At 52.6% G+C, this 24,603-nt stretch overlaps 8 protein-coding genes across 8 annotated transcripts; 6 read left to right on the top strand and 2 right to left on the bottom strand.

The window, feature by feature from the left end:
- Nucleotides 1–604: 604 nt before the first annotated feature.
- Nucleotides 605–2,371, top strand: AYO20_11456 (hypothetical protein; the record flags this gene model as incomplete). The annotated part of the gene is made up of 1 exon (XM_022649705.1): nucleotides 605–2,371. The coding sequence occupies one exon, from the start codon at nucleotides 605–607 to the stop codon at nucleotides 2,369–2,371; it is 1,767 nt and encodes a 588-aa protein (XP_022494321.1).
- A 1,103-nt stretch (nucleotides 2,372–3,474) lies between these two features.
- Nucleotides 3,475–5,793, bottom strand: AYO20_11455 (hypothetical protein; the record flags this gene model as incomplete). Its single annotated transcript, XM_022649704.1, has 5 exons — nucleotides 3,475–3,967; nucleotides 4,030–4,268; nucleotides 4,321–4,967; nucleotides 5,042–5,176; nucleotides 5,241–5,793. The coding sequence occupies 5 exons, from the start codon at nucleotides 5,791–5,793 to the stop codon at nucleotides 3,475–3,477; spliced, it is 2,067 nt and encodes a 688-aa protein (XP_022494320.1).
- Nucleotides 5,794–8,639: 2,846 nt separating this feature from the next.
- Nucleotides 8,640–9,974, top strand: AYO20_11454 (hypothetical protein; the record flags this gene model as incomplete). The annotated part of the gene is made up of 2 exons (XM_022649703.1): nucleotides 8,640–8,740; nucleotides 8,798–9,974. The coding sequence occupies 2 exons, from the start codon at nucleotides 8,640–8,642 to the stop codon at nucleotides 9,972–9,974; spliced, it is 1,278 nt and encodes a 425-aa protein (XP_022494319.1).
- Nucleotides 9,975–10,274: 300 nt separating this feature from the next.
- AYO20_11453 (hypothetical protein) lies at nucleotides 10,275–11,060 on the bottom strand (the record flags this gene model as incomplete). Its single annotated transcript, XM_022649702.1, has 1 exon — nucleotides 10,275–11,060. The coding sequence occupies one exon, from the start codon at nucleotides 11,058–11,060 to the stop codon at nucleotides 10,275–10,277; it is 786 nt and encodes a 261-aa protein (XP_022494318.1).
- A 1,139-nt stretch (nucleotides 11,061–12,199) lies between these two features.
- On the top strand, nucleotides 12,200–14,950 carry AYO20_11452 (hypothetical protein; the record flags this gene model as incomplete). Its single annotated transcript, XM_022649701.1, has 1 exon — nucleotides 12,200–14,950. The coding sequence occupies one exon, from the start codon at nucleotides 12,200–12,202 to the stop codon at nucleotides 14,948–14,950; it is 2,751 nt and encodes a 916-aa protein (XP_022494317.1).
- Nucleotides 14,951–16,780: 1,830 nt separating this feature from the next.
- On the top strand, nucleotides 16,781–17,824 carry AYO20_11451 (hypothetical protein; the record flags this gene model as incomplete). Its single annotated transcript, XM_022649700.1, has 1 exon — nucleotides 16,781–17,824. The coding sequence occupies one exon, from the start codon at nucleotides 16,781–16,783 to the stop codon at nucleotides 17,822–17,824; it is 1,044 nt and encodes a 347-aa protein (XP_022494316.1).
- A 301-nt stretch (nucleotides 17,825–18,125) lies between these two features.
- Nucleotides 18,126–21,155, top strand: AYO20_11450 (hypothetical protein; the record flags this gene model as incomplete). Its single annotated transcript, XM_022649699.1, has 1 exon — nucleotides 18,126–21,155. One exon carries the CDS (start codon nucleotides 18,126–18,128, stop codon nucleotides 21,153–21,155), a length of 3,030 nt encoding a protein of 1,009 aa, XP_022494315.1.
- Nucleotides 21,156–22,504: 1,349 nt separating this feature from the next.
- Nucleotides 22,505–23,689, top strand: AYO20_11449 (hypothetical protein; the record flags this gene model as incomplete). The annotated part of the gene is made up of 2 exons (XM_022649698.1): nucleotides 22,505–22,651; nucleotides 22,697–23,689. 2 exons carry the CDS (start codon nucleotides 22,505–22,507, stop codon nucleotides 23,687–23,689), a joined length of 1,140 nt encoding a protein of 379 aa, XP_022494314.1.
- Nucleotides 23,690–24,603: the final 914 nt, after the last annotated feature.

Raw genomic sequence — 24,603 nt, 5'->3', positions numbered from 1 at the left:
GTGTCCGCCTCCGCACTTTTGAACTTGGCAATAACCCTAAGGAATCCGCCTGTTCGGATGAAATGGCGCTTCGGCCGTTCGGGTTCCCGAGACGCCCTGTTTCGTGAATGAATCGCATGATGCACAAACGAACGAAACATTCACCCCCGTAACGATACGAATTCTATGAGCGGATACGGTGGGGAGACTCTCCGTCCGGGCAACCTCTGATCATAGTAGAGCCTGGTGACTCTGGACTTGCAGCAGGATGGATATCAAGGGCGCCCTGTCGTTCGCGAAGGGCGCCGGCAGAGGAGCTATCTGCCGTCCAGTCACGTATGTGCTAGGCCCCTCTAGATCCCTTAAGTGGCAGACACAACCTCTCGGAATCAACAAGGCACTTTTCTTTCCCCTGCGCATTCTTCCGTCGAGGAAGTCAGAGCCCCCATATCTAGTTCATCGGGAACCCTGTCCTCATAAATGATCACAGCTCTGTGTGACCGACCTTCGGCATCATCAACAAACCTTTTTCACCTCACCTTCCTGTGTGATGAGACACGCCGGGGTTTGTTTATCCCAGATCAAACCGTACAGAGTTGTTTGGACATGGTGTGGTGCGAGAACGATGCAAGGTCTCCGGAATCATCTTCGTTACGGAGCATCGAGTGCTCAGCCGGGCAATGGGAAACGGCACGTCTCAGAAACCTCTTTTGCGGGAGGGCACATCCAGGACTTTGACGAGGCGGCGGCAGACGTCCTTATTGTGGGCTCCGGGGCGGCTGGACTGATGGCAGCGCTGAGAGCCCACTACCAAGGCCTCAGCCCGCTGATCATCGAAAAGTCGGACAAGGCTGGTGGCGCAACGGCATACTCGGGCGGCGCAGCCTGGATCCCCAACAACCACCTCCAGACGCAGCACGGCATTCGAGATAGCCCGGAAATGGCTCTCACGTACCTGAACAACCTCATCGGCGACGTGGGCGAGGGTTCCACCATTCGGCGTAGACAGGCGTACGTTGACAATTCACCCAAGATGGTGCAGTTCCTCGCTGATCAAGGATTTCGTTGGATCATGTCGGAAGGTTACTCAGATTACCACCCAAACATCGAGGGCAGCCTGGACCAGGGTCGAACCATCGAGAGTAAGGTCTTCAACTTCAGGAAACTGGGCAAGTTCCGTAAACACATGAATGTCAACCCGAGATATCCGTTACCTCCAGTCTATGCTTATGAGGCCGGACAGGTCACTCGTGCCATCACGTCGATCAAGGCGTCCGGGGTGCTCCTCAGGCTCGCGGCGCGATGGGCTGTTAATCTTCTGCTCCTTCGCGAACCTGTGACCCTGGGCCATGCGACGGCGGGCCAACTGGTGATGCTCAATCTGCAGCAACAGACTCCTATCTGGCTATCAACATCACTGGAAGAGCTCGTTTTGGACAACGAGGGCGCTGTGATTGGAGCAATCGTGAAGAAGGACGGCCAGAGTGTCCGCATTTGCGCGAAGCATGGCGTTGTTCTCTGTGCTGGAGGGTTTGCGAAGAACCAGGAGATGCGTGAATCTTACCAGCAAAAACCTACAGACTCCCGCTGGTCGTCTGCCCCGCCCTACGATAATGGCGACGCTATTCGAGCTGGCATAAAAGTCGGCGCGGCGACCGCACTGATGGACGATGCGTGGTGGGGGCCGACCATGATGGAGGGGAATCAGTGGCCGTACTTTGCTCTTTGGGACCGGGCACGCCCATTCTCAATCATCGTCGACAGCGCAGGCGACCGATTCATGGACGAGGCCGAGTCCTACGTCGACGCCGTGCACCACCAGTACGAGCGACACACCAAGGTCAAAGCAATCCCGGCCTGGATGATCGTCGACTCCAACTACCGCAAACGCTACTCGATCGGGTCTGTACCGCCGAGGACCTCGGGCAGAAAGGCCATCAGGGACGGATTTTTGTTCAAGGCCGACACGCTAGACGAACTGGCCTCGAAGATCGGAGTCAACGCGGAGGGACTTCAACGGACGGTAACAAGATGGAACGAGATGAGCAAGAGCGGCGTTGACCTGGACTACGGTCGGGGCTCAAATTCCTACGATCACTTCTTCGGTGACCCGACCAACAAGCCTAATCCGAACATGGGTGCCATCTCGACGGGTCCGTTTTACGCCGTGAAGATTTATCCCGGAGACTTGGGCACAAAGGGAGGATTGCTGACTGACGAGCACGCCCGAGTCCTGGACAGCCAGGGAAAGACCATCCAAGGCTTGTACGCCAGTGGCAACACCACCGCTTCGGTCATGGGACGCCGTTACGCCGGAGCTGGGGCGACTATCGGACCGGCCCTGACGTTCTCGTTCATCGCTGTTGACCACATCGCCAATCAAAGAAAGTAGACGCCAGAGCCAGCATTTTTGAATGCTCCATCCAACGCCATCTTCGCTATGGCCACAAAGGAAATGTTTGTCTCGGCGTATGACGAAGAACGACGAATTCTGATAGCACGGTTTGAGCTTTCGCACGGAAGGAAAGGCTCCGTGGCAGCACTGCTTGTGACGTATAGTCCGTGGGTGACAGCCGTGCTCGGACATGGGCCATTGGCATCAGTCAAGCAAGCCTGTGAGGCTGTCTGAGGCACGGAAAACTCAACATGGCAAGTAACGGCTAAATCTCCGGAGTTTCGGGTCTTCGCGTATCTAGAAATTCCGCGAGTGGCGCATTCATCGTCTCCACCTAATACATGGTACTGATTGGCTATATTGAGATGGAGCCACTTCTCATTGGTTGGCCGAGCCAAGGCAGTGGTGCTCTCCAGATTGGCCCCGTCACTCTGTTCTGGGTTGCCTGCATTAATGTATTCGAATCAGAGCCGGGCGTCGGTATCTTCGAGTCCAAGACTTATCAAGTCTTCCTCATTTTCCTCGGCATTACCATGCTCTGCACCGCCATTTCTGCCTTCGGGAACCGCTGGCTTCCCTGGCTTGACGTGAGTATAGCCTCCCTCAACCAGACATGCTGGGCTCACCATGGGCAGACGTCCGCAATCTTTTGGACTTTTTTGGCGGTTTGATTGCCATCAGTGCGTAAACGCACATACGTATACCTTATCCTGAGTGACAGAGTGAAACAAATCTGTGACGTCCTTTTTGCTCTTTGGCCAGCGCCTCCCGGAGGTGCATGTTCATATAGACAATAAACACGGACTGATTGAACAACATAATTTTGTCTTGCGGGATCTTGCGTATAGTGACCATGAGGCGTTTGGCCCTTTATCAACCAATGAGCCATCTAGCAGTGAAAGCTTTTGTTCCAGACCTCAACTCCCCTCAGCCGATGTCTATATGATGTATTCCCATGTGCTCCTTTGAACGCACCAATGTATAACTTCCGTCTCTAGAAGGACTGGGGAGATTCTGTACAGTTGCCAGATGTTGTACACAGTTTCGTTGCAGCGGCTCCGTCATACAACAGAGCAGTTTACCACCTGCCCTATTGCAACCTACTGTGGGTTCGGACGCATGGTACTGAAGATTGGCTGATTCATACCGAACCATTCCAGATTGGGCGGCTGAAAGGACAGACTCTGCAACGAGGGGTCTGCATCTTGTCCACTCATGTACAAGTCCTCGGTGCTGAATCCCTGGTTCTGCGCCAATAAGTCGCCATCGTTCGGGTAATACCACGAATGGTCGTCTGTGAGGTCCGCGAGAGGTCGCAATCCGAGCGTGCCAAGATAGGAATCCAGCTGCGCCTCGAGCTCCTTGTCTTCGGCACGTTGCACCGTGGGCTCGTTCTTACGCTCTAGGTAATTTTGCGCAGCTACGTAGAACGCTTGGAAGAGGCGGTGAAGTCCCTCAAGAGCGGGATGCTGCGAGGCGCCTCCAATGGACGTGACAAAGGTTCCAAGGAGGGTGAAGTCCTCACGCTCGCCCGTATTGATGACATGACAGAACAGAACGAAGAATGGGATGAAGGGGAAGAATAGTAGGGTCCTGTTTGGGGTTTGTGAGCCCATGCTTTGAGTGGAGTAGCCCACCATGGTCGGTGCACATACCAGTTCATATAGAAGTCAAGAAGAGGAGGTGTACTCATGTCAGATTGATTGTGCCGTGAGAGAGCTGCCCTGGCGCAGCGGAGACATTCGTCATTGAACGGCTGCCGTAAGCCTTTGGGCAGTGGAGAAGCCCGATGGACGAGAGTCAAAAGAGAGAAGAAGATGACTGCATCCGAGGCAGTTGTGAATTCATACAATGGCAGTCGATCCTGGGCGGACGCGAGGCTGCGTAGCTTGGGCTGGCGCAATCAGAATGTGATGGAGACAGCTACTGTCCGGGGCGAAACTCACCGCATTGAGTGCGTACGCTTGCTGAATCATTGTTACGTCGTGAGCCAAGGTTTGAACTCTAGATCGCTGGGTGTCCGCGTCCAACTCGAGCGATCGAGCAGAGAAGAGTTCGAGGTAGACCCGGCCCGCCAGTCTAGCAAGCTTCACCTGCAGCTGACAGTACAGCATAATGGGGCATGAAGTATCAGCCCCACCAGGATATGGAACGGTGATATCGTCATCTGGAATAGTGGAGGCACGCCCCAGACGTAGGCTCAGGGCCTTTTCAAGGAAGTAGATGACCCAGAACAGCAAGCCGGTATGGTCAGGGACATCGGATCCTATCTTGTGGTAGCCCAGCACACAGGCTGCCTGGTAAGCTGATGCGACCAAGGTCTGGGATAGCGCCGTTTTGGAATTGCCCATGGCATACATGGACTGCGCATCGTCCTGACTGTCAGTGCTGGCGTTCTGCCACAGATCAGGGACGAGATATTGACTCACACTTATGGCAAGCGCAAGGACCATGCGATGGGTACGCGGCATCAGCAGGGGCAGGTTATTAAGTGCCTTTTCGAGGTTGGCCGCGAACCATCCTCTGTACTCTTGGTAAGCTTGCAGGCTCTCGCCCTGAGCAGGCGAGAAAGTTCTCGCTTCTTCCAGCAAATCTGTGACGCAGCGCAATTAGGTGTAAGGTATTGTTTACGGGAGAAGAGGCTGGGAGAGGCTGGTCCTGACTTACTGTACAAGATGCAGTTGACGATGATGTAGTCAGCGCGATCGTACACAGGTTCGAAGTAGATGCTGAGGCAAAGATCGGAAAGGCTGGCCAAAGGAGACAGCTTCCGGAAGAAGCCAAAATAGAGGCTGTTGACCGCTGTCGTGGCAGGCAGGTCAGCACTGTACGCGCAGTGGATCGGCGGTCAAAAGGAAACACTCACCTCGGGCCTGCTGGATGATGGCGACGGAGACCTCTAGAGGGGGCATGCTCTTGTGTTGCGAGGATGTCGTCTTGCGGCTAGCTGCCGGCCTGCTACGCTCATTAGGGGAACCGCGAGAGTGCGAGCCAGTGTGAGGCTGCCGCACAGCGCCAACCGCCTCATTTAGGGCGCTGAGGAGCCCGCGCGTACTGCCGCTGAGATCGCCCCGCTCGTCCCAGTTAGCGACCTTTGTCAGGAAGTCAACGGCGAACGTCGAGTGCGCTGCTAGTGATGAGAGACCATCAGGCTCGATGTAGCGGCTATCGTCTTCCTCGGTGAGCACGTCAGCGCCAGCATCGACACCAGGCGCACCGGGAAAGGGATGATGCACCGACGATGCGCTGTCCTGTGGGGTATGCTGAACCGGCAGCGGCGGCCTCAATGCCTGCGACTGCAAGTCCACTCCCTCGTTGGACAGAGGGCTGTGAAGATTCTGGGTTGCGATGGAGGAGACTGCGTGGTCGAGGCGATCGAGACGTTCGGCGATGGACGGGATGCGGTCCGCGCTAGGCATGAGCAACTCCGGTTAGCACACATCAACGACTGGGAGCGTGCCCCCCAGCCTGTCGGTCAGGCAGAGCTTGCGAAGGAGAGGCGAGCCGTACACTTCTCCGGCAGGCGTTTGACGGTGCTTCCGGCGAGGATTGCGGGGGCTGACGACACATTCCACGCGGGCACGAACGCAGTTTCCACAGGGCAACGCCTTGTCACAGCGAATCTGTCGCGACGAGCGCTCGTCAGCTCTGCATCACAAGCGCAAGTGAATTGAGGAACAATCCATCAATGTTTAAGTGTCCCGCTTGCTGGCCTGCTTGCCTACCTTTCTACGGTAACATGCATCGCACTGCGGGAGGCGCAGATATCAGCTCTGTTCCGTTTTGTCGTCGAGAAACAACTGCTGTCGGTGGGCTTACAGATTTTCTTGGAGGCTCATATGTCTGGCGGAGACTGGCGTCCGCTTCGGAAATGTCCACGTGGGACATGGAGCGGATATCGATGTTGCTACAGACAAAGTAAGGACCTGACTGATCACTGGGTTGGTGGACGTCTTTGATGGATAACAGAAACAGGGCCGATCGGAATGAGCGGAAATGGACGAAAAGGACACTCTGACGTCAGGCTTTCATTTGTGTCCGGACAAGGCCCCAACAGAGTTCGAAAGGTGAGTAGAAGTGAGGAGGAGGGTGAGTCGCAAGAAGGCAGTATTAAAAGCGGCACGGTCTGGGTGGGCGTCCACGTGAGCTCCGAGCAGTTTTTACTCTGCTGGAGATGCCAAGTAGTTGTAATACCTCACCACGATAGGCAGCGACACCACCTTACCGTCACAGCAACAACGTTGAATATAGTGGTGAACTCATCTGCCCGGAAAAAGTCTATAGTTCCAAGTCCGGGTGGTGGAGGTGGTCGGAGAAAATCTTTCTCGCTCGCCTGCGGGACTGCTACTTTTGCTCTGTGGCTGCTCACCAAGCAGAGGATACGAGGAAAATAGTGAGCAGGGCTTTCACAGATGATTTAAGGCATTTTCATCGGAAACAATATCTTAAAGAGCTATTCAAAATGTCCTTTGCGGTCCGACACAGGTGTACTGTAGTTCGTACACCATGGACGTCGTCGTAGATGGACAAGGGCTAGTCTCGGGATGGTAAGGATTAGGACAAATACGAGGCATTGTGTGGTTGACAGGCTTGATGTTGTAGTGGGAACGACGAAAGTGGACATCGGGTGTCGTCGCCTTCAGCTGTTGGAAGAAAGCATCTCAGGAATGTATGTAATTGACAATTCCAAAAGCCGCAATTGCCCGCAGTCCGTAGCAATCACGACTGACCGATGCCGGGTACGGGTGGATATTCATTCATGTACGAGGTATGTCCTCACAATTCTCCTGAGCTCGAAGTCCTGGCGGCCTGGGCAATGCTACACCGCCAATCGGGGACTCCAAGTCAGCCACGGTGGAGGAGGGAAGGACTGCGCGCGCCCTATCCGTGGGTGCAAAGGGAGGATGTCTTGCTCGGAGGTATGTACGAGTACCAGACAGAGAGCTTCGGGTGTGGTACCAGAAGACATGGGAAGACTGGTGGTAGCCTTGCCCAGTGGATTGATCTGGGGCGTCTCTTCCTTGAAATAGGGTATCATACAGAAGAAGGACCGTTTGATCTAGGATTTGATTACATAGAAGCGAGCGTTTACTTCATTCAGATGATGGCAGTCGACAACAAGTCCATACAACAAGGTAAGACTCTGGTAGAGTTATGAACGTTGTTCAAGTGCAGCGCAGGCAATCGTGGACACTGCCGTGCCTGCCTCAGCTGGACCCCTACAAAGCTCACCTAATGTAAGCCACCCGGGGTCTAGGTATATCCAGAGGTTAGGTACGATGCTTTAGGGGTCCCCAGGTAGTCCGGGTGTCTACGGTCCATAATTCCGGGCAGCCACAATGGATTGTTTACCTCCGTCAGGCCACCAGGGCACCATGCATCCTCGGCTTCTCTCTTTAAATTCCACCGCACAAACTCGCACAACTTCCAAACTGGCCATTCACATCATTCACCTCGTCCACTCGCCCAACCAACTCAGCCTCTCGATTCTTTGCCTTTGTCCGAAACTTGTCCCCCCTCGAAAATTGACCAAAGTTCCCGGTAAGTGATCCTCCTGGTTCCTTCGCAGGGCTTCTTGGTGACTCTGGTTAACCAGCTTTTAGCGCACCCGAGATCCTCCCGCCTATTCCCTACCCAGAAGTAGCGCCTAGTCCCGCAATAAGAAAGATATTTCTCTTCGCCTCCTTCCGCGACTCTCTTCTCTTTTTTTCTCTCTTCTCATCATCATTACTTTCCATTCTGTCCAGCGGTCGAGAATCTCTCGCTCTCGCCCAGATATCCCCATCATCAAGCTCCTTCAGAATTCCAGTATTTCCATCGCCCTCGGGATCGGTTGCGCCCCCGTCCTGCTCGGATTGTTTCATCCGCTGCCCCTCGACCCATTCACCGCAGAAGCAAACGCCTCAACAGTCACAGCGCAGGCATCGGTTGTTCATGTATCGGACAGTCTTTCACACCTCCAAAACCAAAACCAAACAAAAGCTGGACATATTTCCGGCCAAAAGACATCTCTGTCGCGTCGCGAGATCCTCCTATGGTTGATACGCTGCCGGTGAACGTTTTCTTCATGTTATATTTCATTATTCAGTGGTGAAATCCACGCATGTCTGGTCAATTTGAAAGATTCGCAAACATCCACACCCACCCCAACCACCACCTGCTCGTGTCCACCTGAGATATCAAGACCTTGGTTCTTCCTATCCCACCATTTTCCTACAGACAAATCGCCAGGAAAAGAGAAAAAGAGAAATCATCATCACTCAAAATGGCTACCATCAATATCCGTCGGGATGTTACCGATCCCTTCTATCGCTACAAGATGGAGCGCTTGCAGTCCAAGATTGAAGGCAAAGGCAACGGCATCAAGTAAGCCTCAGAACATTTGTTTTCGCCCCCTTAATAACAAATACTGACTTATTATAGAACTGTTGTTGCCAACCTTCCTAGCGTCTCGGCTTCTCTGGCCCGTCCTCCTGCCTACATCATCAAATATTTCGGCTTCGAGCTCGGTGCCCAGACCAACACCAATCCGAAAGATGATCGCTGGATAATCAATGGGGCCCATGAGGCCGGCAAATTGCAAGACTCGTTGGACGGCTTCATCTCTAGATTCGTCCTCTGCAAGTCATGCAAGAATCCCGAGACCGAGATCAATATCAAGGACGGACGCATTTTGTTGGACTGCAAAGCCTGTGGTCAACGTACTCAGGTTGACATACGCCACAAGTTGAGTGGATTCATCCTCAAGAACGAACCAAAAGGTGGAAAGAAAGGCGCAAAGAAGGAAAAGATGTCCCGCCGCGACCGAGCCAAAGCTGAGGCCCAGGAGAACGGCTCCATGAACGGTGGTAGCCCCCACGACTCCAACTCCGACAAGGGCGACATCGATGATGGAGACGTGGAGCTCGCAGCCGGCAGCGACGACGAGTTCACCAAACAGATCAATGCTGATGCCAAGGGCATTGAGGTCAACACCAACGGAGAGCCCAAGGATGAGGAATGGGCAGTCGACACTTCCGCTGAAGCTGTGGCTGCTCGTGCCAAAGAACTTCCAACCGAGTTGAAGCGATCTCTTGCCTTCGACGAGGAGGACGACGGGGAAGAAAATGGTGCCAACGCATACGATCAACTCGGATCCTGGGTTATTGACGAGGCGAAAGCCAAGGGTGCAGTGAGCAAGGTCGATGATCTTGAGATCTACAAAAAGGCCAAAGAGTTGGGGATTGAGAACAAGCACAAGACCCTTACTGTTCTCGCTCAGACAATATTCGACGAGAACATTGTCAAACAAATTCCTCAGCGATCTAGCATGCTCAAAACCATGATTGGAGACTCTGAGAAGCATATGAAGGCTTTCCTTGGCGGCACCGAGCGCTTCGTCGGCAATGACCACCCCGCCCTGATTCCTCAAGTGCCCGCTATCCTGCTGAGCTACTACCAAAACGACCTTTTGAGCGAAGAGGTCGCTAAGGCTTGGGGTCAAAAAGCCAGCAAGAAATACGTCGACATCAGCACCAGCCGCAAGGTGCGTCAAGCAGCCGAGAAGTTCTTGCAGTGGCTCGATGAGGCGGAGAGCGACGAAGAGAGCGACGAGGAGTAGGCTTTATATCTGATCCTCAGAGCTATGACTTTTCTAGCAATGAGTCAAGACTCCCTCCTCTCCGGCGCAATGGGCCTGTATGCTTGAAAATTGTTTTCTGGTCACTCCTTTCCCTCTTTTCGTGGTAATGGTGGTAAACAGACGTCCTCGTCAAGTCCGGTGTATGCTTGTCTTGAGGAGCCGACCCCTGTTCCTAGAATCTTGCCTACAAATTGAAAACCAGTCATCCTAGAGTTTTTTTGTCTGCTCCTTTTCTCCTTGGTGGTCCCCTTTGCTTGACGACAGTAAAGCATTCACCATCTACCCTGGAATTCCCAGCTTGTCCTTCCAATCGGGGAATATATAGGGCAACTTCTCTGGCAGGTGGTCCGGTAGATGATCTCGAATGACTCGGACTAATGCCTCGTACAACAGATTGTAGCCCTGTACAGTGAGGTGCAATCCGTCGTTCAACAGCTTTCCCAACACCTCATTTCTCGCGGCGTCCTTGCTTCCTATCAAGGGGCCTGTCGAACCTTCCTGCCAGCCAGCCTTACTCATAAATATTGTCCAGAGGTCGAGGACGGGGAGGCCCATTTCTCGCCCCACCTCTCGACACGCTGCGGCATATCTCGCTGTGTGTTCTGCTGTCCTTTCGCTGGAACCTAACTGCCATTCATCTACGGGTGGTGGAGTGATGAGGAGACATTCCGTCTGGTGTAACTCGACCCCGGGGAAGCTTATTATGGCTCTGAGGGCTCGTTGATACTCGGCGAGGGGAACATGTTGAGGATGACCGGGAAGGCAGGCGTCGTTTGCACCAAAGAAGATGGTCATCAGTTGTATCCTCGATGTGGCTGGTGACGGAGCAGATGGGAAAAATTGCCGGAGAATGTCATAGCCCATAGGAGCCGTGTAGCCGCTGAAGCCGCGATTGACAACATCGAGGCGGCGCGAGTACCACTCGGCTAGGGAGGCAAACAGGACTTGAGAAGAGAACTGGGTGATGCTGTCGCCGAAGAGGATGAATTGCGGGTACGTGGTCGGGTGCGGACTGGATGGGCCAAGGGGCCTTGCGGGATGATCACGAGCAGGAGAGCGAGACATTGTTTCATAGAGCGATCAGCCGTGAGGAGTTTTGTACTTGGGTATTGGTACCTACGGACCAAGGCGAAAGAAGTCAATAGGAGATCGCCCAAGCCATTCCTGCTAAAGGCTATTGCCCTCAATGTGCGCAGCGTGTATGAGTACATACCTTTGAAGCGTGGGGCAATCTCGGAGATGCAGAATGACAGGATGGTGCATCCAGGAATGATCACCAGGACGAATCATCTGCTAGGTTCGGGAGGTTGAGAGCGGTAGCTGCAGATGCATCAAGGGCTCACAGGATTGCGGAGCCAGTCGCCGCCCATCTGCAAGTCATCGTCAGTCGAATCAACGCAGCAGAGAATATGTTTCCATCCACCGAGGTTGCCGACGAAAGGTATCCGGGTCGTGTCCATCGTGTCCATCATTCTCTTAGCCCCGTGAGCATCCAATTGACGATGAAATCCTGGGGTGAAAAGGATGAGGCCTATCCACGATCAAGTAACAACAATACTCGACCGGGTCCTGTTGCGTATGCCCAGCCTGTTGCCGCTGCCGCCGTCGCCAGACTGCGGCCCTTGGGGCCCTTGACTCGCACGACTCGCCTCGCTGCGTGGGGCAGAAATCACAGACCTTCAACGCGTGCGGCCACACAAATTGTTTGTCAGATGATGGGATGCCCACTGCCACCCTCCACCAACTATCTACATACTCAATTCAGTCCAGTATGTATGAGAATTGACACAAACCATGTTGTCCACCTGATCAAGATGCCTTGGGGCTGAATATCACCCGCTCACCAACTTGCACACCGGCACCTTTTTCACTTGGTCATCTCTCTCCCCTGTCTAGGCTCGGTTCGCCCTGCTATCTCTCCTCCTTTTCCTCGTCAATGAAGGTCATTCTGTCTGGGCTGCCGCTAATATCTGCTGTCTCTTGACTCATAGAAGCCGAAGTACCTCTCTGTGCAAACGATTCTGCCCGAACATCCTGCCTCTCACCTGCCCTTCTCATGGCCAGCTGACGGGCCCTAGGAAGGCGGCGTCTGCCTGTAAAGGACGCCGTTCACTCCTCTTCGTTACCAGTCACGACCCTGCTGTTCGATCCTCTAGTCCTTTGGTGAAAAGAAAAAACACCAGAAGGACCTGCCGGCCACCATCATGCCTAAATCTTTCGTTTCTTTCCAAGACTACGATGAAGCCGATCACTTTTCATCCCGCCCTGCAACCACACCGTCCTCCCCCGAATTCTTGCGCAGGACGAATACTTCCCTGTCCGCAAACGAACTGAGGGGCCGTTTGCCGCCTTCTCTCGTTATGACTCCCAGATCAACAGAGGAGAGTGCCCTGTTGGAGGGAGACTACCCCGTCCGCAAATACACTGAAAGCATGCCCGAATCACCAAAGTCAAGACAGTTGTCGAGGGTGAACAGCACGAGTGACAGTCTACGCAGGCGAAGATATTACAGTGCTCGACCCTCGGGACATGCAAGTCCTGTGTGGATGCGGAACTCGGGTCTCCGTACGCCAAAGCTATCCTCATCCATGCTGGCGGGCTCATTGTCCAAAGATGATCGACTGTGGTACGATCAATTCACCTCAACCGACTGGGTGCACGACAGCATTGCTGATGGATACCGTGTGCTGGACCTGAAAAAGCGGAAAGGCTGGCGAGGCCGCCTAGGGTTGCTTCTTGATTCAGCTCAGGGTTGGGTTCTCGTTGCTCTGATCGGGGTGGTTACCGCAGGCTTAGCCTACCTTGTCGATGTCACAGAGTCGGCAATTTTCGACATCAAGCGTGGCTTTTGTCGAGGCGCTTGGTATCTTGGTCGCACAAATTGCTGTTCTGGCGAACGCAGCTGTGACAGATGGAGGACTTGGTCCAAACTCATCCATCCGTCCGGCATGGACGATGTCTACATCGACTACGTGGCATACATTATCGGATCGTTGGTGCTCGCCGCCCTGGCCTGCTTTATCACTCTCTATTCTAAGACCGTCGTACCGTCTCAAATTGCCTCTACTTTTGATGAGAATCTCGGCGCCATCCAGCAGAACGTAAATGAGGACGAAGCTGACGAGGGCAAGTCAGGTGGAACTCAGCTCCTGACAACACAAGATCCGCCACCTCCAAACGTCTACTACTCGGCGGCTGGAAGTGGTGTTGCCGAAGTCAAGGTCATTTTGAGTGGATTCGTTCTCCATGGATACCTTGGCCTTCGGGTTCTGGTTCTGAAGACCATCGCTCTGATTTTGAGCGTGGCTTCTGGGATGAGCTTGGGTAAAGAAGGCCCTTATGTCCATATCGCAACGTGTGTGGGCAATATCGCCTGCCGATTGTTCTCCAAATACAATCTCAACGACGGTAAGAGACGGGAGGTCTTATCCGCAAGCGCTGCTGCTGGGGTCGCCGTCGCTTTTGGTTCACCCCTGGGTGGAGTCCTTTTCAGCCTGGAGGAAGTCAGCTATTACTTTCCCTCAAAGACTCTATTCCGAACATTCTTTTGTTGCATCGTGGCCGCGTTGTCCCTCAAGTTCCTGAACCCGTACGGGACGAACAAAATTGTTTTGTTTGAGGTCCGTTACATCACGGATTGGCGTTTCTTCGAACTTTTTCTATTCATCTTGCTCGGCGTTGCAGGTGGGTTGGCTGGTGCGCTCTTCATCAAAGCGTCTAGATTCTGGGCCACCACTTTCCGCCGCATCAAAATCATCAAAACCTTTCCGATGCTGGAAGTCCTCCTTGTGGCACTAGTTACCGGCCTCGTCAGCTTCTGGAATCGATACACCCGACTGGCCGTCACAGAGCTGCTTTTCGAACTGGCGAGCCCATGTCAGAAGCATTCGTCAACGGGTCTTTGTCCCAAAACAGAGGACGAGATACTCAGCGTGATTGGGTATCTGAGTTTGGCATTCGTCATCAAGGCCATCCTCACGATCATTACCTTTGGAATCAAGGTGCCTGCGGGCATCTACGTTCCATCAATGGTGGTCGGAGGTCTAATGGGTCGCATAGTCGGTCACTGGACCCAGTATATCGTTGTCAAATTTCCGAATTTCTTCTTGTGGTCGCATTGTCAGGACGCTGGCAACATTGAAGCGTGCGTCACACCTGGCGTGTATGCGTTGGTGGCAGCGGGGGCGACCATGTGCGGTGTCACACGTCTCTCTGTCACTTTGGCTGTCATTCTGTTTGAACTAACAGGAAGCCTCGATCATGTGCTCCCCTTCTCTTTGGGTGTGCTTTGTGCGAAATGGACGGCTGACGCTGTCGAGCCCCTCAGCATATATGATCTTTTGACCGACATGAATTCATATCCATTTCTAGACAACAGGAGCACTCCTGTCTTCGACTCGGAACTCGGAGACATCACACCCCGTTTCCGCAGGGACAAAGTAATTGACATCACGATATCCCCTCTTGTCAAGGCAAGTGATTTGCGAGCCAAACTCCGACGCTTGCAAAACCTTGGCGAACTCGACGGCGGGCTGCCTATCATCCGAGACAAGAAGTTGGTAGGGTTGATTCCGGCCCCAGACTTGGAGTTTGCTTTGGATAGGCTGGAGGACGAGGACAGTGCGTTCTGTTTGCTCTCGAACGATGACCATGCGCACAATACGCATCGTCGCTACTGGGAAGCATTTGAGGAGGCGGGGTATGATTCTGGACGGGACGATTCTGACGATCAAGACTCCCCAGCCACCAATCCGACTGATTTGACTCCATATATCGATCCTGCTCCGGTGGCCCTAGACATGCATTCGCCTATGGACCTTGTGTATCAATGTTTTGTCAAACTGGGGCTGAGGTACATTTGTGTGTTGAATGAGGGCGAATACAGGGGGATGGTGCATAAGAAGGCGTTTGTGAGGTACATCAAAACCTTGGAGCACAAAGGAGGTCGTCATTGAAAGGAACATCACAGTGAGTCAGGAAAATGCGGCAGGATATGAAGGACCTAGTCGCCCGAACGTATAGGAGGGTGTTTATTTCTTCAGCTTGTAGTTGCTTACTTCAACATTACCTCTGATGGCGTGCATTTTATGGAGATGTAGCGTCTGATACAACCTCTCACAGCGCAGATATCGACTTATACTTGCATGGCGGGGTTTATAGGAATCAGGGACTTGGGGTTGGCATTTCTGAGCAATTTTACCATAGCATGACAATGCCACCTGGCACAGCGAGGTGCTTAGTTGGGGCATAACAAGTACGTATTGTAACCGGGCGAGAATTATTCGTCTTGATTTTCTATCCTTGGTGATATTTTTGTATCTTTACGCTCTGAACGTGTCCGGCTGGGCGGAGAGGGAGGGTTTTCTCCTTCTCCCTCCTGCTCACTCTTTTGTGGTGTCTTGTAATTGTGTTGAGCAAGTACTTGTACCCAAGAGGCTGTCGGCCATCCGAACGAACTAGCCTCGTATAGGTCTAGCAGCATCCCAGTATCCACGAGTTACTAACCGATTCTGGTAATAGCCAAGTAACTCCGACCAATCACGCGTGCAGACACCGACGGTCTGCACCCAAGGCTGTGGTCATACAGGGGCACGAGGGTGTTACGAGGGGAAACTGCTCACACAATATTACCTCGTATGCGTGAGGAGTTGATTACTCGGTACTCGGACGAAGGTCCATCCATGGAAGAGACTCCTACAGGTCGAGGGATTTTGCTCTCTTCTTTTCTTCTCTCGATTTCTCACCTGTCGTCCGTCTACTCACCCACACTCCTTTCCTGTTAAGGTCAGCCTTGGTCCTTCTTTCACTGCGCTCCCTCTCCCTTTCTGACCAGTGTGGTTCGTTCTTTGTATTTGATTTCCTTGTTTCTCCTTGACTTCTTGTTTGCCGTCTCGCTCATTGTGGCTGTTGTAGCTGTTGTGTCAGACAGAAGGGGGAGAGAGGGGCCGGGTTGTCGCGGAACAGAGGACAGGTCCATTCCCTAGATTCCAGACAGATAGTCCGACTTCTCACTTGCTGAACCGATGGATGCTGGAAGGCAAACTCAGGTCTGATGGATACAACTTTGTCTTCCTTCTTCAGGTCCTCCGACCTTCTCATTCGCTTCCTCTGGGAGTCAAGATTCATAATGTAGTGGTTGCCAAACTTATGCTTTGCTTGTCTTTTACACCATCCACCCACTCCCCCAGTGTGCATGAGGTCTATGGACCCCGGTTTAATTTGCCTTGCGCTATGCTCGCCATTGTCTGAGGCGGTTCCGGGATTGGCTCTCCTCTCTTAGAAGAGTTCTTGTCTTTGTCTAGCCCCCGAACAAGCTCGATCGGAAGAATGGCTGCTCGAGGATATACTGGCTTGCCCGCCAGAAACTGCCAACGAGAAGGGTCTCCCGTGAGGGAGATGTGCCGCTGGACAAAATCTCTCTGCAAAGTTCCACGAGGCTCGTTCCTGTGCGGCTTCCGTGCCTGGTAGCGTACTGCACTCGTGGGATGCCGGAATCCCAGATGGAAAACCCAGACTGACTGCCTGTCTCGTAAAGCCATTTCTGATACTGGCCGTTGAGGTCCTCCCCACAATTGTTGACAGTATATATATCGGGCCTTTCTCCTCCGTATCCTTACTAAAGAGCCTCCCTTCTTTGAGCGTTCTGGTCCCCTTCCATTCGTTAAACACCCGCTCTCCGAGAAGCAATAGTCGCTCATTTACAGCCTGGGAACACCTCCTGTACCTTTCTTTGACGTCCACATTTCACCACGTCACAGTCCTCGAGACACCCGCATCGAATGGCAATGACTATCTCTGCGCAAACGAATGCAGCTGTTGCTGAGCAACCCAGCAGCTCAGCACAACAGGTCGAATGCGCCGATACAGTCAACGACACTTGTCAGGATACCAAAGGCCAACACCAAGAAGGCGAGACCGAAAAACAAGATTATGTCGGACCATGGCCCCTCAGACGTCGCAGTAACTCCAGCTGGACTGTCCTGATCGGTGAGAGTAGCGGCGCCAGAGATCCGATTTCGAAACCCGTGGGAAACTCTGCCGCGATTAAGAATATCAACAATCCCTTTATAGCAGGCTTCGCTCCTGAAAACCCCTTCTGCGACAAGTTTCAAACTGAGGGTTCAAGTTCCGTTGCTACGAAAGAAAGTGTCGCGGATTCCTGGCCGGGAGGCGGAGGGTCGGAATTCAGCCTGACTCTGGAACAAGTGGACCGACAAACCGAAGCCATCCAGTGCATCTTGCGTGAGGAAACAAGTTCTTCTTGGCACAACGAGGATGGGAGGCAACACAATGCAATCCAAAGGGATGGAGGAGGACAGCTTCCAGAGAGCTCGACTGATTCGGAAAGACAAGAACAGCACTCTTCCGCACAAGATTCCTGGATCACGACACGACAGCAAATATCAGGAAATATCGAGCGGGAAGCGGCCGCCACAACTCTCAGCCAGCTTGAAGCCGAGAGTTGTCAAGCTTGCAGAGAACAGGGCTCAGTCGCACGAGCAGGGAGGTGTATGCTTGGACTGACAGCGGCCATCCTGGGGGCGAGTCCATACTTGGTGTTCCATATCTTCGAGGAAGAGTTCATGCAGGCCAGCGCGATGATAAAAGAAAAACAGAGAACCTTCCTGTTTCTGTCACTCCTAGCCATCCCAGTAACTTCAGCTTTGAGCATGGTGTTCCTAGCCTGGCTGGGCCTGAATGTCTTGGGGCCGCACAGACGACGAATGAGTGGAGGAACCGAGTATTTCAAGCTCTGGCTGTGCTTTACCTTTTTCACTGTCTGTGGGTATTCCCTGCTTGCTGCTGTCATCTACAAGTATGCGATATGATAAGATGGGATCGAGTGGTGTTTGGGATACGGAGGGAGTGTTTCATCGGAGGGGGTTCGAGAATCGACATGGCGGTGAGGAATGTTGACAAATACCGTTTTCGGACATGGACGAACGCGTCCAGGGAAAGGGTGCAGCGTATCGCTGCCACTCCGCAAGCAGTGGTTTCTTGTAGACACAGCAATAGACAATACGAGATGAGGGAGAATCAAGTTCGCAGTGCCCATAATGGTAGAAGAACAACAGAAAGAGGGACGTTGGTTGGCGTCAACTGCGGTCGCTCAATCGCAGGCTTGGCACGATGGCCATCGTTGAGGCTGCGCAGTTGGAGACTCGCCGTCCACCTGCGTCTCCACCACCACCACCACCATCATCAACATTATTCCAGGACACCAACAGGTCTCGGCCTCTTCGCATACTCACCGGCTTGGGTGCAGAAGGTCCTCTTGCCTCTCCGCGCAAACGCATATCACGCGCAGACACTGCCAGCGCCGTCTCCCCTTTTACCTGCCAACCATTGTCATGTTCAGATAACTCCAATCACTCCCAGTCGAGGTCAACCTCGCTCGCTTTCAACTACGACGTCTTCAACGGCAGTCCGCGGAGGCAACCTCCCACCTCCATCATGAGGAGGGGCGGCAATACCCTACAAGAAGAGGAGGAGACACTCATGAGTGGGAGCCGGCGGTCCTCCAATGATCCTTATCCAAGACCTTCAGAAGAAAGCGTGTCCACTGTCTCGACAGCGTCGCTTGTTCTCGAAAGCTTAAACTCCGTCATTGCCGTAAAGGAGCCTCTTCGAGAGCCCTCAAACTACCGAGACGATGAGAGTGATCTCGAGCTGCCTCGATTCAATGACAAGAACTACACCATTGGCAGCCAACGCATGTCCAAAGGTCTTCGTCGAGCAGTCTGGATAGTCTCGATTGTTGGCATCATCGGATGGGTGCTGGCTGTGGTGTTCTTTATGGCAGGTGGTCGGTATAAGCATGCGTCCACTCTGGATTACGACCACGACACGCCCATAAAGAGTTCGGCAAAGAAAGTCACACTCGCAGAACTACAGTCAGGGCAATGGTTGCCCAAGTATGCCAATATTGAATGGACACCTGGACCCAATGGGGAGGATGGGTTGCTGTTGGAGATCAATCAGCCGAACCAGGATTACTTGGTGGTAGAAGACATCCGAAGTGGTACATCTTCCCAAGCAAACGCTTTTAAACGTACCACCTTGGTGAAAAGCGGCTGGATCAAATACGGCGGACAGCAGCTTTGGACGTCAGAATTCTGGGTGAGTCCAGACATGAAACATGTGCTTCTGATGGCGAGCCCGGAAAAGGTCTTTCGACATTCTTTTCTTGGACTGTATTTTATCCTCGATGTTGAGACACAGAATGTCCAGCCGTTAGATCCAGCATTGCCCGAGACCAAGATTCAGCTGGCACAGTGGTCGCCTAGAAGTGACTCGATTGTGTTTACGAGAGATAACAATCTCTACCTCAGACACCTCTCGTCGCCACAAGTGACGACGATCACGACCGACGGAGGTCCCGAGTACTTCTATGGCATTCCCGACTGGGCCTACGAGGAAGAAGTCTTCGCGACCAACACGGCCACTTGGTGGGCAAGGGACGGCCAGTATCTGGCTTTCCTGCGCACGAATGAGACAACTGTCCCTGAATACCCCGTTCAATTTTTCCTGTCCCGTCCCAGCGGGAAGAAACCCATTGAAGGGCTTGAGAATTACCCAGAGGTGAAAGAGATCAAGTACCCGAAGGCTGGAGCCCCGAACCCTGTTGTTGACATGCTGTTTTATGACATTTCCAAAGGCGAGGTGTTTTCTGTCGACATTGAGGGCGGTTTTCCCGACGAAGACCGTATCATTTTCAATATTGTATGGGCAGACGGTGGAAAAGCATTGGTCTCGGAGTCGAATCGAGAGAGCGATCGTGTCAGGGTTGTCTTGGTAGACGTCCCTACTCAAACAGGCCATACCGTGAGGGTCGTGGACCTCAAAGACGTCGATGGCGGCTGGATCGAACCTACCCAGCACACCAGATACATACCTGCTGACCCTTCCAAGGGGCGAGCGGAGGACGGCTATGTCGACATCGTCATCTCTGACAATGGTAACCACCTGGCTTATTTCTCTCCCCTCAACAGCTCAACTCCGGTCATGCTGACCAGAGGCGGTTGGGAGGTGGACGGTGGGCCGGCAGCCGTCGACCTGGAAAACAACTTGGTCTATTTTGTTGCGGCCAAAGAAGCGCCAACTCAACGCCACTTGTATAGCGTCAAATTGGATGGGACAGACATGAAGTCACTCGTGCCTACTGATGAAGCTGCATACTGGGAGTCAAGCTTCTCTTCCGGCGCAGGCTATGTGAGTCTGAAATACACTGGGCCTGGCATTCCTTATCAGAAAGTCATCTCTACGCCAACCAATCCCGACAAAATCGAGGAAATACTAGAAGACAATCACGATTTGGCCAAGATGGCCTCGTCCCACGCGCTTCCACATCAGGTGTTCCAGAACATCACCATTGATGGTTACACGCTGCAGGTGGTCGAACGGCGGCCTCCTCACTTTGACCCCAAGAAGAAATATCCGGTCCTCTTCTACCTCTACGGCGGACCCGGCTCACAAATGGTCAATCGCCGCTTCCACGTCGACTTTCAATCGTATATCGCCGGCTCACTTGACTACATCGTGGTTACCGTTGATGGACGCGGGACTGGCTTTATAGGCCGCAAAGCCCGCGCTATCGTCCGCAATGAACTCGGTACCTATGAAGCCCACGATCAGATAGCCGCTGCAAAGGCGTGGGCCGGCAAGCCGTACGTGGACGCTGACCGCATGGCTATTTGGGGCTGGTCGTACGGTGGCTTCATGACATTGAAAGTCCTGGAAACAGATGCGGGCGAAACTTTCAAATACGGCATGGCGGTCGCGCCTGTGACGGACTGGCGGTTCTATGACTCCATCTACACCGAACGATATATGCGCACCCCTCAGAATAACCCTCTCGGCTACTCCAAATCAGCCGTCAGCAACGTCACGGCGATATCGCAGAACGTGCGGTTCTTGATCATGCACGGCGTTGCGGATGACAACGTTCACATGCAGAACACTTTGACTCTACTAGACAAATTCGATCTGGCAGGCGTTGAGAACTACGACGTGCACTTCTTCCCCGATAGCGATCACTCGATACAATTTCACAATGCGAATCACATCGTGTACGATAAGTTAGCGAACTGGCTGGTTAATGCGTTCAATGGGGAGTGGTATAGGACCGAGGATCCCAAGCCAGTTGACTTGGGAGCTTAGTGCCAGGAAAAGTCCGGTAGGAAGGATGCGCAAAGTGTTGGTCCCTCCTTTCCCCTCTGTTTTGACATGCTTAGCATTTGCTATGTCCTCTCGCACAGGACGTGTGTCTGGTCTCGGAGTATTACATTGTCTGTGTAATCGTTCGGTGGACGGGGAACCTGTGTTTGGCTTGAGGATGAGCATGATACCTATATATCAATGTCTATACTAGCCTGTGTGATGCCATGTTTGGAAGGACCACCTTCAATGAGGAATAACATGACCACTTCACTCAGTCGAGGCAGCGGACAGTCCACCCTCCCACCCTTGTCGCGTGTATCACATTGTGAGTGGGAGTCATCAGGATGAATATCCTAGCGGGCAGTCACATTAACTTTGTGGTCACAGGCTGACTACTTCACGTCCTGAGGCACAGATTAGGCAGATCACTTTGTAGCGTGCAGTACTGGCGGTAACAGAATGTTGGCACAGTAGCCAAGGTCATTGTGGTGTTTCCCAGATTAAGCAGTGCACCTGAACGTGAACTGAAATTCAGTGAATCACTTCCTTCCAGCTGTGCGGGGAAAAACATACTTGCATTGTCCTTCGACTTCTTGTGAATATGGCTTCACGACTGCACTTTGTTAAAAGAGACAGTTTGTGGAACCAATCAGGAAGAGGGAGAATGAATAGGCTTAGACTGCCGCGAATGAACTTAAGCTTAACTGAACAAGTGACGGCTTTGAGCCTCGGATATCGTCGCCAGCAGCGCCACAACTGACGCTATATCTTGGCACTTACAGCGCTTATCCGGTTTCGAAATAGCGTCCTTTATGTGTCTACGGGTATTTAACCTCGCGACCTTTTCTTCTAACTGGCGCTCTCTCTGTCTATATCTTCTATTCTTCTCCTCTTCCCAGCAATAAGCAGCACAATGTTTGGACAATCTGATCACGTAGAACACTCTCAACCTTACACCACAGACGCGATGTGGGGACGTCCATACGAGCCCCTTGAATACTTCGTGCACCCAGGTCCAGTCGGGGCGGGGATCTGGGTAAAGCCACGTGAAGTCAAGGACGAGCACAATGGAGTGAATTCCCCAGGCAGTGGTACCGTCACTCCATCTGATCCTCTTTGTGAAGTGCCCGACTAACTTTTGGGTAGGCTCTTTGGCTCCGAGTACCAGTGGTGACCTCTTCCTGCGGAAGCCAATCTTTGATACTCAGTTTCCACGAAGCTCTTTGTCTTGTCCCCCTGCTTTGAAAGAGTATCAAACACCTCATATCAACTCGGATTCCAGAGCCGATAAAGAGATCTCAGCCACGAAACTTCAGACTTCGTTCTGTCCTCTCCCTCCCATCGAAATTATGGATTTTGGAGGCCCGATGTACGATAAGGCGTCTCGGAACTGGCCGACTACATATTTGGTTTCCAACGATGGATCGGTCGATGAAGCCATCCACCCAGCCACATTCCATACACCTGGAGATCGCGATAGTGAAGCGTCGCGCAAGGTATGAAATTTCCCAACAGCTCAGTGTCTCTACTAACTGGCCCAGGCTTTCAGTGCAATTCAGGCCGTCACCCTAGCAGCTGGCAAGATCCATGTCACCATCTGTCGTTGCCAACACCCAGGTCGCAACCCTCCTCCTTCCTCTCTCAACGGGATTCTGCTCTCTCACGACAGTGTTTACCACCAAATTGTGGAAGTTTCGGGCTTCTGGCTGGAAGGTTTCAAATTCGTGACAGCAGCACACTTCCTCTCGTGCAATCATCCGTTGAGTGCGGAAGAGAAAAAAGATACGGTGGACTTTCTCAAGTACCTTTCGCCGCTATCATCGACACCGTCCACCAGTGCCATGAGAGCTCGTGTTTCGTGTGAACTTAGCTCTCGCTACCACGGCCACTATGAGCAAGGGGCGAACCAGCTCCGTGTTCCACAAATCTTTGATGTTCAGCTAACAGCCCTTAACGAGGCTGCCGACGTGGCTATCTTCAAACTAGCGGCGCATGAAACAAGACGACCCCAGACATGGATCAAGAACAGCCAGCTCAGCTCAGCAGGCGCCAATTTCCCAAACACGGTCGCTAGCAAGATCTTCTCTACGTACTACCCAGGCGCTGACAATCTGTTGTCTACTGATACGAAAGCTAAGGAACATTGCAGCACTCAGTTCGAGCTGTTGGTCAAGTCACGGCTGCAGCTGGGCTTGCTGATTGGTGATGCCTCCGACAAAGTTTCACCACCACGATTCAACGACATCTTCCACGCCAATGTTCGATCTATTGGGTTTGGGGACCTCGCAAACGCTAGTCCAGAAGGTGATCCGGGTCATGGCACTGTTGTGCGTACTCACACCATTCCGGGATTCTCAGGATGTTCTGGCGGGATGATTGGGTGTTTGGAGACTATCCATTGTCCGATTTTCGAAGGTTCGGTAGTCTCAAATTTATCAGTGAGAATCATCGGCATTTTCAAAGGCGAAGAATTTTTCCAGAACACTTTCAGCGCATTCACCCAGTGTGGCGTCGATAGCATAATCAATTGCTAAGTTGGACGATATCTGTCAATTTGGTTGAGAAAACACTCTGCGATTGTTTTCCTCCTCCAAAAAGAAATGAAGAAAAGAGACTTCGAAAAGACAGTTCGAATCAGGGTTGCAGGGTCGACATGGAGTCAGAGTCACTCTAGGAGAAACAATCGATGAGGAATCGGTTCGGTCTGGGGACTCAGCACCTAGTCAAGACGAGAAAACGGGCAAACCGGAAACATTGGAACCCCCCCAAAAAAAGAAAAGGCAAAGAAGAGAAGAGAAGAAAAAAGAATTCTGAAAAAGAAAGAATAAGGAAAAAAACAACATACGAAACAAAGAAGAAACTGTAAGGCAGATGAACACCCAAGACAAGGGCAAGGCAAGACAAAGGCTGGGGCAAAAGCTGTCTTGGATACGTAATGAAAGGGTCGGAAGAGGCAAACCAGCGGAGGGACACGGGGTTGGATTGAGATTGGACGTTGTTTGCACGTACGCAGGTCAACTTTCCAGAGGGCTTCTGAGTTGTTACGTACCAGAGGTTCCACCGCGGCGGCGGCGATGGCGAGGGACGGATCCAGGCCAGAAGTTGTACCGGGGTGTTCTGTTGTTGACCGGCCAGTGCCATGATTTAGAGTAGTAATAATGCTAATGAAACCTGCCAACCTGCCAACCTGCCAGTCTTGCCTGCGCAACCCCGTCTTTTCTTTTCGGTTCGGTTCGGATCCCTGCGTGAGCCTTGACTGCGGGTGTTGGCGTTTCAAGGCAAGTCAAGTCTTTGGATCATTCTCTCCTCCCACCATATGTGTGCTGTCTCTTATACAGCTCTGACCCCGCAGAAGATCTCACCTTGTGAGATCTCGGTGGTCCACGGATCCATAAAAAAAACAAAACAATAAAACAGACGACAAAATCAAAACCAAATACACTACACA

This window comes from Fonsecaea nubica (genome assembly GCF_001646965.1).
Source record: "Fonsecaea nubica strain CBS 269.64 chromosome Unknown Scaff156, whole genome shotgun sequence".
In the NCBI taxonomy this organism is placed as follows: Eukaryota; Fungi; Ascomycota; class Eurotiomycetes; order Chaetothyriales; family Herpotrichiellaceae; genus Fonsecaea; species Fonsecaea nubica.
Note: the sequence above shows the minus strand (reverse complement) of the source record. Positions and strands in the feature narration are given on the sequence as shown.